This window comes from Rhyacophila brunnea, unplaced genomic scaffold, assembly GCF_057557595.1.
Source record: "Rhyacophila brunnea isolate RB1 unplaced genomic scaffold, BYU_Rbru_1.0 scaffold_4, whole genome shotgun sequence".
Taxonomy (NCBI): Eukaryota; Metazoa; Arthropoda; class Insecta; order Trichoptera; family Rhyacophilidae; genus Rhyacophila; species Rhyacophila brunnea.
Window position 1 is genome coordinate 17,964,222 of NW_028233068.1, and position 12,347 is coordinate 17,976,568.

Genomic DNA, 12,347 nt, shown 5'->3' on the forward strand with positions numbered 1-12,347 from the left:
CTACTAAACACTCCAAGAAAGATGGGATATCACTTTTCATGTGTTAGTATTATTTATTATTTATAAAATGCCATTTTAAGATAATGTTTATTCAATGCAATTGAATGACAGAAACCATTGGATAGTCGCCTGTGATACGCTGGCTCACTTGCGTCTAATCTCCGAGAAGTCGTAAGTAACCAAGAATCTGTTTCTAACGCAATGAGTCATGACACTAATACGCCATTACAATAAAGGTTATATTACTATAAATTCTCGAAGCTTGTATCGCATAATGGAAATGGATACGTCATATGGTCACGTGACATCTACCTATACATCTGTGAATGACTTTCATGCACAATTTCTCGTGCGCGCCGGTATGAAGTGAGTTGTCCATTTAATATGTCATTGCGTACATAGAACACAGACGAAAATTAGTGCTCGGACGTGGTGGTTTGGCAGGCGCGGGGCGGCGGCGGTGCGGGCAACTCAAACGTGTGAACACGTCTCGACATGTCCGTAGACAATGCGCGGGGACGGGTGTTCGCGCGTGTTGTTTTGGCGCGTGTAGCTTGGCGCAGACAAGATCGTACATGCGGCGGGATCTTCCCATACCGCGCGCATAGAGATGTCCGCACTGAATGGACGGGCGCCAATGCGGGAAACGAGCGAGCAGCGGGTGTCTCAAACCATCATGAGCTTACCGCGCGCGTCAGGTGCATTTGTGGTATTATCTTCGCAAAGCATAGATAGTGCGAAGTGATGTAAAATAGGTATACGTTTTATAATTTTGCACTTTTCACTATATAAATAATATTATAATTATGTAAAAATAATATCTTTAAATTTCAATAATTCTTAACACAGATACTTATAATATTGTATACTTATCTTACTTATATTTATAAAGGTACTTAAAAATGTTTTTTTTTTGTATATAATAATTCAATATTCTTGTTCATTTATCTCTTTATCGAATTTTTCTGTATTTTATGTTCTTCTTGCTTTATATATTGTTAGGCTTAACTATATTTTAATTTATATGGAAACTTTGCTGGTTGCAATATCTTTTTTCTAGTCTATTTTATACATATTTGTAATCTACGTAAATGTTTGTTTTCCTTAATAAAAAAATATAAACATAATAAAAATTAAATATATTAAGTAGGTACGTCATTTCCATCCTAGAGCCGGGGTGAAAAGTTATGAAGCGTATACTCTACACCTACATTTACACCATATGAACCGAAAAGTCATTTTTAAACTTAGTTTCCATATATATTATCCAATATATAATCAAAATATATTATCGACCAAGGGTAATTGATTGAATTTAAATTAAAATTAATAAATATGAATTTACCAAATAAACAGGAATTAACTGTATTAGATGACAGTGTGTATTCACCATTGGTGGTGTTTGAAGATGCCGAAATGCGATACTCGGATCGCAAAAAATGACTCAAAAAGAATAGTAAAAACCTTAAATCAATTAGAATATACTTAATCAAACATTTGCGCATGTAACTCTAATTCGAAAAATTTGCCTGGTTGTTCCCGCAGTTTCTTGTATAAGTTACAAAATTCTTCTGTTAAAGTGTTTTCCATATTGATTTCATGGTCCCCATATTTTTCTGCAAAGTTTTGCCATTTCAAATAGGAGTTTTCCAGCAAAAACTTTTCTGTGTTTATGGTTTCCTATCCCTGATTTGACACTGAACACGACCGGACGCGCGCGGGCTACTACGGACACTCTACCCGTGCCCGTCCCCGCGCCTATTCCGCGTCGTACACGCCCCATGACTACGGCCAAGCGCTTATAGTACCTATTTTAATTATAGTTCGGTTGGCAGCACTGATAGGCATAGACAATACGTAACGGCATATAAATGGCAGCACATCTTGACAATAGGTACGTTTCATTCAACCTGAATAAAACAAATCAAATGGAACCGTTTGATTTGTTGGATTTGGGAGCGCTTGGCAGAATGTCCATGGGAACGCTTTTCTGACGACTACTTAGTGTTGCCAGTACTTAAAATTAATTCAATAACATATTAGCCTCTAAAACAGAAACACATTTATTGAAACATCAACTTGTTATGAAATACTAACCCAGGGGTCGGCAAACCACGGCTCGCGAGCCACATGCGGCTCTTTGGGTATTGGTGTGCGGCTCTTTGCCAAATTCCCAATTCACATTTTTTACAAAACTTTTGCAAAAATTTAGAATTTTTATTTTTTATTATTGATTTGTTTGTACACGTATTACATTATATTATATAATGACATTATCGCGAAACTAATATTTCCTCCGTGATGGTTGATGGCAAAAAGGTAGGTATGATTGTCGTTGTTTTAAATCCGCCCATTGCAAAAGTCGACAAATTAAATTTTTCTCCATTTGATATTTCAACAATAAAAACATATATTGACGTTAGTTTTATTCGGGAAATCTTCTCGCTTAATAAATAAACAATTATAAAATGTATTTTTTTCGACCATGTCCGATCCTGATAAGATCATATGGGCCTCCACAGAGTGGAGGTTTGTATTGACAGATTTTGTTTTTTTTTTACGAGAAATGGATGTCAGCCACTTGCTCAACCTATTAGGTCCATACCCTAACACACAAATTGAAAAACAATATGTATACTTGCCAGACCCAGGATTCGAACCTGGGACCCACGGCTTTATATTCCAACGCTTAAGCCGCGCGGCCACCGTGGGTGTAATTAATTCATTTAAATTAATCATATTTATAAAAATATATGTAGGTATGGCTCTTGATTTTTTTTAACCGTTGTGCCACTCATATTTGGCTCCTTTTGTCCAAAAGTTTGCCGACCCCTGTACTAACCTATCGTCGTCTACAATAACACAAATTTAACAAACTGTCGTATTCATTTATTTTAAATGTACAAAATATAAATAATGCTTCATGAATAGGTAGCCATTTATAAGATTTATGGGTATGACAAAAGTTTAAAAAAATTACATTTGCCTAAAGCTTTTCATAATTGCCCACTTGTTAGATTGTATTCATGTCGACAGTAGGTATGATATTGTGACTTAGACGACAATTGGACATATTAAATTGATAAAATTCGTTAGGTAGGTACCTAATAATATAAAACCTGATCTTTCCGGGTTGATTTAAGATAGTTTGTAGTTTAGAACCTCCGTTACAATATAATTACGTAAATAAAATGAAAATAATTCTTGGTCTGACATGATAATAATTACAAGTACCTACGTAATGATATTAGATCGAACTCTTACCATAGAAAATATGGCTAGATTTTTTGATAATAAGACCAAAAGCGGCTTCTTGTTCGCGTATGGTTAGTTATGAATAATAGGTATTGATTATTAATCTATAATATACATAATTCAAGTGAACTCCTATGGTGTAAATGTCAAAAATATTAATATGAACATCTCACGATATATAAATGCTGAATAATGCCTATCATCACTTTGACAGATCGTCATTAGTCTATGGATCGTCCGAAATGGTTTGACGTTTCATGTCAAACCATTTCTGATGGTTCGAGAACGGTTTGATTTTCAATGATACACTGAACCAAACGTCAAATCTCAAACCATTTCCGGTCTACTTTCTATTCATACAATTTGTACGTATTTGTCCATGGTTTAGTTTGATTTGTTTCATTCAGGTTGAAAGATACACGGCGAATTGATTCGTCATTCGTCTGACTTGGACCACCGAAATTGTGTCGATAGCTATGGTCGACAGTGACATACAGTCCTACAAACTTATCTAAAGAACGGTCAAAAATGGAACTACCATATGGAGGCCATTTTGAAAACGTCGTTCGAATGTCAGACTCTGTCCAGTTGCGAGTCTTGATTGGGTAGTTTTCGACGGTGGCTCCCCCATCCATTCTTTAGATAAGTTTGTAATGTCGGTGGCCACATCTCAAAAGGGCACCAACATCCGCCTTACCTGGGTCAGTAGGTATACGGTTGGCAGTAGGTACCTATATAGTTTGTCTCTTTAGTTTTGTTCATCGCCGATTGATGTTATGCACAGCTTGATTTTAAATTTGTAATCATATTATATTTATAATACAATAATACATACTAAATAAAATGATGCGAAATGAAAAAAATACTCCACATCGAATGCATTAATATTATAATGATCTGTTAATTAATTTTTTTTTGTGTATTGTTGGGTCTTTAATCTTTTTGGAATAAGGTGACATTATGATTGTTCAATTTCAAAGTCGACGCCCGCGCTTTTTTATGATGCTTATTACATATTAATATTTTATATTTTAACTAAAAAACATCTCTTTATAATATCGTATTTTTTAAAATTAAGGGTCTTTTTGTAGCCTACAATGGCCATAGACAACATTCATAAAAGAAAAGAAAGTATGAGTACCGAAAGTGTTAACATCCTCTCGATAACCTCAAATTTAGGAGAAAAATGTTTTTAATCGTCGTAAATCTACTATCATTTGATTGATAAATCAAAATTACCAATCGGTCTAAAAGTCAAAATGCCTTCCAAAAAGAAGAAATACAATGCACGGTTTCCAGCTGTGAGTAAATTAATGAAATTGCCGAGAGTTTAGAGTTGTTGTGGAGTATGTGCGTAATTTGACAAGCCTATCCTTTAACACAATTTTAAATTAATTATTTTAGGGACGCATCAAGAAGATAATGCAAACCGACGAAGAAGTGGGAAAGGTTGCACAAGCAGTTCCAGTTATAATCTATATCCTTTTTCACGCTAAAACCTACCAATGACATTTTGGTTCTTTATTATCAAGACGTATATTACAGACATTCCTCCAGTCTTTGTTTACAAAATGCTGATGAGACAATGTATTCAATGATTTTTTTTGAATGAGCTATGAATTCGAAAAGTATGTATGGCTATTTCTAATTCATATAGTCGTATCGTATAGTGGAAATCTTGAAATGGCCAAAAAAACATGACATAAATTTGACAGTAGAAGTCATACAATTTTAGGCAAGTATTCTTTAGTCTACTTTATAGATACCTAATTAAAGCATGCACAGCTAGACTCACCTGATAAATTATTATACTTTGTAGAAGTCACAATTAAGTCCTATAAAATTTCATAATTTATTGTACATTAAGTGCATACCTATTTTATATATTTTTGTTGATTCAAGTACGATGTGGCAGTTTAATAGTAAGTAAAAAGATTTGCCCGTTTCGTCATCTTTCATACTAAATTGGGAAGGGGGTAAAGATACAGTACTCCATGCCGTTTTGTGGTTAAAGTGTTTTGAGACCAAAAACCTAACACAACATACCTACTTATTTTTGGGTTACTGGCACCAATTTGGTGTAAATTAAACTATCGCGATAATAACTGTTTACACGTAAAAGTGCTGACTGTCTCACCAATCTCATTCTTCAAGTGTAAGCGAGATGCGATGTTGTCATTGTAAGGTGCTATTTCACTGGTTGTGAAAAGCCGCTATCTACTGCGCAGGCGCAGATATCGCACAAGTTCCATCTGTCACGTAAAAATTCACAAGCTTCAAAACTTTTTTGATACATGCATGCAATCTTGCAACTCGCACGATAATACATGTTTACACATAGATTTTCTTATTATGGCTGTGATAATACGTACTGTCAGCAGTAAATCCATGCACGTGTAAACGCGGTAAAATTTTGGAATACATGACAGGAACTTCAAGGAGTCAACTTTAAATAACATGCTAATTATATCTAATGGCCAATAGTGTACAACAGGTATTCCGTCCGCGTGGAAAGGATTAATTTACCATCCTTTTAAAATAATGTACCATCATAAATCGTCAGGTGTTCGAATTTAGAACTAAGCTTATCACAGTATAAAAAATATTGAATGATATGTCAAATGTTAGAAGTGGCGCCCTCACTCAGCGGACAACTTATACTGGTGGATCATAAATAAAGATTAACACGTCCAATGTTGAGACCTCGCCAAAAGCGTGTTAGTTCTATCAAGCTGTAAAGGTTTATCCAATCTCTGGCACAGATTTGTTTTTTTAAATAAAACACATACTGTTAACTTTTTGCGAATATATTTATTTATATGATTTAGTCATTGCAATTGCACATGGAACAAACTATCATTCAAATGACCCTGGACCATCTTACCGCACTTTGCATACAAAAAACGATAGGTGGCAGGCCGCCGCAAGTGCGTATGGGCACTAACCCATTGGAGACAGTGAATTTTTGAAAAAGGCACAATGATTACTAAAATTGATATAACTCATTTATTATGCACTTAATTCAAATAAATCCTTTGAATACATGTAGGTATTGAATTCTTCTATTATTTATTTATAGTTTGAGCTAATTTTGTGTATAATTGGAATCAAGAAAACATGTCAAATATAGGTTTTTGTGTTTTTTTAGCCTTTTTTTATACGAAATGACAAAGGTAAAAAGTCTATGATAAATGTAAATAATAAAATAAAGATATACTAAAACTGGAGCTAAACATTAATACTCATCAATATACTGCCGACCTCTGGTCTAGGCCAACAATCCGTAAACTCTTAACACGCTGAAGGACAAGATCCTTAAGATTATGGGCGAGATAGAGCCCGAAATGTGTGAAAAAGTCATCTAAAATTGGCTGCGATATGCGGCAGGCCGCTGCGGTTAGCGGCCTGCCGCAAGTGCGTATGGGCACTTAAAGTATCTAAATTAAATGGCTATCGAACATTTCACACAATAAAGCCACTGTTTAACGAGCGGTATGGCATGTGGCGCCATCCTGTTGGACGACATGCTTTCAGATTCTAAATCTTAACAAAAATCAGTTTTCATTTCCCTATAGTAGATGCTATTGACCGAAACGATCGCTCTTTCATCATTTTCGAAGAAGTTTGCTTTCAGGCCAAAAATCGCACCAAATACTAACTTTCGCAGCATGTAACGGTCTCTTAAATCACTGGCGGGTTTTTCTCGTCCCAAATATGGCAGTTTTGCTTATTAACATACCCATTGAGGTGAAAATATGCCTCATCACTGTGATGATTTTCCTTGAAAAATCATTATAGGCTGCCTGCTCTTCCAAGAACCAATTGGCGTATCTGCGACGCATGTAGGTGACAGTCTTTATAATTCATCATAATTGAGTCACGTGAGAGGCCAAGTTGCTGCGATTACAGGTGTTAGATGAGGTGTTACATGTTTATCTAATTTAGAGCTGTGTTTTGACTGATACTTAATTCTTTCTCAAAATCAATTTCGTCCTTCTCACTAATAAAGTTATCCATATTATATATTATAATATGTAGATAAAACAAAATTATTTTATTGTTACCTGAGTGTACTATGTATGTCACACCCACGATGGCTCAGTGGCTTACGCGTCGGCTTATAATACTGTGAGTCGCAGGTTCAAATCATGGGTCTCGCATATTGTTTTCAAGTTGTTATATTGTCATAAAAACAAAAATTCGTTTAGTTGTATAAACCTTCGCTCTGTGGATGCCAGTGGCGAAGGGTGGAGGTAAGCTGTTAAGATTCGCTATAAATAGTGCACACTAAACTTTGTTAGTCATATGTATTTGTTTTTATTGAACTAAGACTACAATTTACAGATGGTATTAGTTAGTTTTTAAAAATCAATTAAACCCTGCCTAAACGAAACCATAATAGATTTGGTCTAATTTGGGCAATGCGACAAAATTGTGTACAATTTTTCATTCATAGTTATTTGTTTTCGTTGGATTAAAACTACATATTACACATATTTTTGCTTCATTTTTTTGATTCATTAAGCCCTGCGTAAACCAAACTATAATAAATAAAAAATATTATTCTATCTATAAAATACTCAAAGTTATGTATGATTTAATTGCATAATTTTAGATATTTTATAGATAGACATGTATTTTTTGACTAATATCTATTATGGCTTGGTTTCTCAGGGTTTAATTGAATTTTAAAATCTAACCTACACTATCTGTTAATTGTAGTCTTATTTCAATGATAACAAATATGTATGTTTGAAAAAGTTTAATGTGCACTATTTATGGCGGATCTTAACAGCCTACCTCCACCCTTCGCCACTGGTGGATGCCATGGCCCCCATATCCTGAAGCGGGCCCCCCAACCTATCGCTAAGGTTAAGGGCAGTGTGGTGTTCTACAGTAGTGTTTCTCAAATGACATACCCGCGGAACTCCAGGGTTCCGTGTAAAATAAAGGGTAAATAAATTCGGTTGAATTGTCGGCACTCAGCGTCATATTTTGAAGCTCTGATCGCGACCCCTTTTGTGATAAGCTGAGTTACATCCATGCCGGGCCCCTCCTAAGCCCAGGCCCCCAGGCTAGAGCCCTGTCAGCCCCCCCTTGTGGGGGCCATCGTGGAGGCCCATGATAATATGATCCTATATCTCTCCATGATCGGACATGGTCAAAAGAAGAAAGATATTATATTAAGATTGTATTTCTTCATTACTCTACTCTAAATGGCTTCATCGGTAGCGACTATGTCACTCAAAAATAACTTAAGAATTGCTTCAATATTGGTTTTTCGAGAAAACTTTAATATAATACTATGTATATAATACTATGTTCATTTATCCTTAACTCGATCATACCTCGAACCCTGGAGATGTTTGTGGAATCGCTGCTGACTAAATCTCTGGAGGTGACGCACGCAAGAAATGCCAAGACTCTCAGTCCCTCACACGTCAAGCTCTGCATATCCGCTGAGTCCAGATTCGATTTCCTCAAGGACTTGGTGAGAATTATTTTAGGCTATTTAAATTTTTTTTTGCACTTCTAAGTCGTGTATCACACTACATATACGAGGGTGGGTCAATAATTCCTTAGAAAAAAGCATTAAAACAGGTTTTATTTTTGTATTTTTTTTTATTTCTCAACATAATTTCCTTGGAGCTCAATACACTTGGTTAGACGTTTCTCAATTTTTTTTAAACCGTCAGAAAAATAAGTTTTCGGAAGGTCCTCAAAATAAGCATTTGTCCGATCGATGACTTCTTCATTTGAAAAAAAACGTTGTCCACTTAGCCATTTTTTTAAGTTTGGGAAAAGGAAAAAGTCACTGGGGGCTAAATCTGGCGAATACGGTGGGTGGTCGACCAATTCGAACTTCAATTCTTCAATTTTAGCCATTGATCGTAAACATGTGTGAACACGGGCATTGTCCTGATGAAAGAGGATTTTTTTCCTGTTTAAATGAGGCCGTTTTTCTTCAATTTTGTTTTTTAGCTGGTCCAATAAAGATGCATAATAATCCCCTGTTATTGTTTTTCCTTTTTCCAAATAGTCAACGAAAATAATTTCACGTGCATCCCAAAATACAGTAGCCATAACCTTACCAGCTGATTTTACGGTTTTCGCCTTCTTTGGACATGGTTTGCCTTCGCAATCCACTGCTTTGACTGTTCTTTCGTCTCGGGAGTATAGTGGTGTATCCATGTTTCATCTACAGTCACAAAGCGACGAAAAAATTCATCCGGATTGCGTTGCATGAGCGACAACAGGGCTTTAGAGGCCACCACCCTACTGCGTTTATTGCCGACTGTGAGCAAACGCGGCACCCATCTTGCAGAAATATTTTTCATGCCCAATTTGTCATGTAAAATAGAAATGACGCTACCTTTTGAGATCCCTGTAACCTCAATTATCTCACTCAACTTTAATCTTCGGTCACTTAACACCATATCGTGGATTTTATTGATCATTTCTGGTGTAGTCACCTCTACAGGACGTCCTGAGCGTGGTTTATCCTTTGTCGATTGTACGACCACGTTTAAATTAATTTAACCAGTTATAAATAGTTGCAAGTGAAGGAGCAGATATGCCGTGAACTAAATCCAACTCATTTTTTTATTTCTTTTGCTGTTAACCCTTTTATATTAAAATGTTTAATAACAACTCTAAACTCAATTTTCTCCATTTTCCATTTTTCCATTTTCCACAAGCAAATTTTTTTTTTAAATGTACGAGAAACACACAACAACCCGACCAATCTTATTGAAACTTCGCAGCATACTGAATCGGTAGTGCCGCTGCATGAAAACAAACCGCTTGCAGTACTAGTCGCGCCACCTGTCGGCTTTTCTAAGGACTTATTGACCCACCCTCGTACCTCAGAAATATCCACTGATCTCTAATCTACAATCTATTTTCAGGTGAAGAACATTCCGGACATGAGTCAGGCGGAGGAGAAAGAGTCGGCATTGAGTCAGAGTGCAGACAGCTCTCCCAGTACCTGTAGATTCCCAGATGTCCCAGCCGGACCTTCTGGTCCCCCCGCCACCGCTCTGTCCCCCACCGGACTTGCTCTCCTCCGTCATCCACTTGGCCGCAATGGTCGTGCTGGAGATCCAGGGAACGAATGCGATCCCACAGGAAAGAGACTGCCCTACAATTCTAACCGGCCTCCTAGAACGTACAACAACGGCCGTAATCCGATTGGTCATCTTTCGGGCGCAGGCGATGCCACCGTCGACATTCCTGTTGAGGATCGCTTCCGCACGGAAGAGCGCCATGCGGCCGGCTTGGCCGGGCCCGTGCAGAACACCTCCCTCCGGGAGTCTCGGCCCAACCGGTTGCCTAATTTTTACACGGAGACGTTGAGCACGGCGGACGACGAAGACGCCGGTCGGGATGGAGAGCCGCCGCCCTACGGCTCCGTCATCCGCCCCAACCCTGACTATTCCCCGCGAAACCCGTCAGCCTTTCCCAGACCATCGGATGACTATGATAGAAACCCCGTGCCCAAATCGGCAAGCGCATTGGAAACGCGACCGCCTGAACTCCGCGTGGACTCCAGAGCTTTCACACGTAGCGCGTCCGCCGACTCGATTACCCCCGTATTCCATCTGGATCTATCGGCCGTCCCCTTGACTCTGAAGTCTGGCGAAAGTGGTTCCCCATTCACACCGTCGCTCACGTGGCAGCCAAGGACTCCACGTCACGAAGGAAATTTCTTCCCCGATCCGCCTGGGAGGTCTGACGCCTGCCCGAAGAGAGCCCCGCCTCCACTGCTCAAGAGGTCTTCTTCAGAGGCCACGAGAGGGTCGCCCACCATCCGGATGCCTCCTCTTACGGCTGTCGGTGCCGTTATGCCTCCCCGCCTCGACCCGTCCCGGCTTGACTCAGACGGGATTGAAAACCCCAGTCCATCAGGTTGTTCGATGAGTAAAAAGAGGAAGAGTAATTTTCCCAATGAACCGCCCCCTCTGTTACCGATAATCTCAACGCAGAGGAGCGCATCTGCCTCCCTTCCGAAAAGTAAGTCCGTCGAGATTCAACTGGATGAAGACTACGATACCTGATTGTAAAAAACTATTAATTTCATCGCTGCTAGGAACGTTTTGCATTTTTAGCTCTCGCGAGTTTGTTTACTGCCTTTTTTGACTCTTGTCATAGTTATCACAGTCATCTGTCGATACTTTTACATTGTTATTTTGAAAAGTAATTTTTCCTCATCTTTTCCGTCTTATGTTTTTATCCAATTGCACTCTATGCTAGCGTTTTCTGAACTCTATAATCGTTTCCCCCATTTTATGAAAGAAGTTGACAAAATTGATCAGGCGAGGTGAAAAAAATAAACTTTTATTAAAACTCAGTTCACTTGTCGAAGGGGAATTGACATAGTGCAGTCACGGCTAAAAAAAATCCTCATGTATTACTGAGCAAATCCACATTATCAATCTTGATTTTGTTATGATTAACATGCATTTATTTTTTTAAGCGTCATTTACATTGAGCTACTTTACGAGCTGTTTGTTGGCGAATTTACAATCTGCCTGTAAAGTCGCCCAGTGTAATCATCGAACAAGCTAACAAGCAGATTGTAAACACTGTACCGAGAAAAGTTGAAAGCCGGTCAACTTTACACGCTACACGCCGGCGTGGGCATACTGCGTTTGCGCAGTAGCAACCTCTCGGTAAAAAAACGAACTATGTTCTGTCAAAATAGTCGCTGGCTTGTGGCTTCTCAGCGAATGGAAAGTTTTGTGTGTCATCATAATCGCTGTAGCTGAATCGCCCGCTATTAAATTCGCCAATAAACAGCTCGTAAAGTAGCTCAATGTAATTGACGCTTTACTAAAGTCCACAATTAATAAAAGGTGTCAAAACAGATTTCGCACATTACATTATTCGTGAAAACTGCTTCATCCGGCCCAGTTTGCATGCCTATGTCAAGAAATTCCATGGTGTCTTTCCATGTTTGTACAACCGTGACTCCTCTACTGTCAGTTTCCCCCACGCTTCCCTACGAGGACTCAGATATAGCCTGCCTATTTTAACCACAGCGGTTTTACGAAGGGGTGAAGTTGCGAATCTTGATAATACATTCGGTACTC

At 38.2% G+C, this 12,347-nt stretch overlaps 1 protein-coding gene across 1 annotated transcript; it reads left to right on the top strand.

Moving 5' to 3' along the window:
* Positions 1 to 4,390: 4,390 nt before the first annotated feature.
* Positions 4,391 to 11,736, top strand: NC2alpha (negative cofactor 2 alpha). The gene is made up of 4 exons (XM_085954355.1): positions 4,391 to 4,556; positions 4,660 to 4,732; positions 8,604 to 8,746; positions 10,164 to 11,736. The coding sequence occupies exons 1-4, from the start codon at positions 4,515 to 4,517 to the stop codon at positions 11,310 to 11,312; spliced, it is 1,407 nt and encodes a 468-aa protein (XP_085810481.1). The 5' UTR covers positions 4,391 to 4,514; the 3' UTR covers positions 11,313 to 11,736.
* The last annotated feature ends 611 nt before the right edge of the window (positions 11,737 to 12,347 follow it).

Coding starts and splice junctions, on each gene's coding strand:
- NC2alpha (XM_085954355.1), top strand. CDS start 4,515: ATGCCTTCCAAAAAGAAGAAATACAATGCACGGTTTCCAGCT. Junction 4,733..8,603: donor AGCAGTTCCAGTTATAATCT/ATATCCTTTTTC, acceptor ACTCGATCATAC/CTCGAACCCTGGAGATGTTT. Junction 8,747..10,163: donor TCGATTTCCTCAAGGACTTG/GTGAGAATTATT, acceptor ATCTATTTTCAG/GTGAAGAACATTCCGGACAT.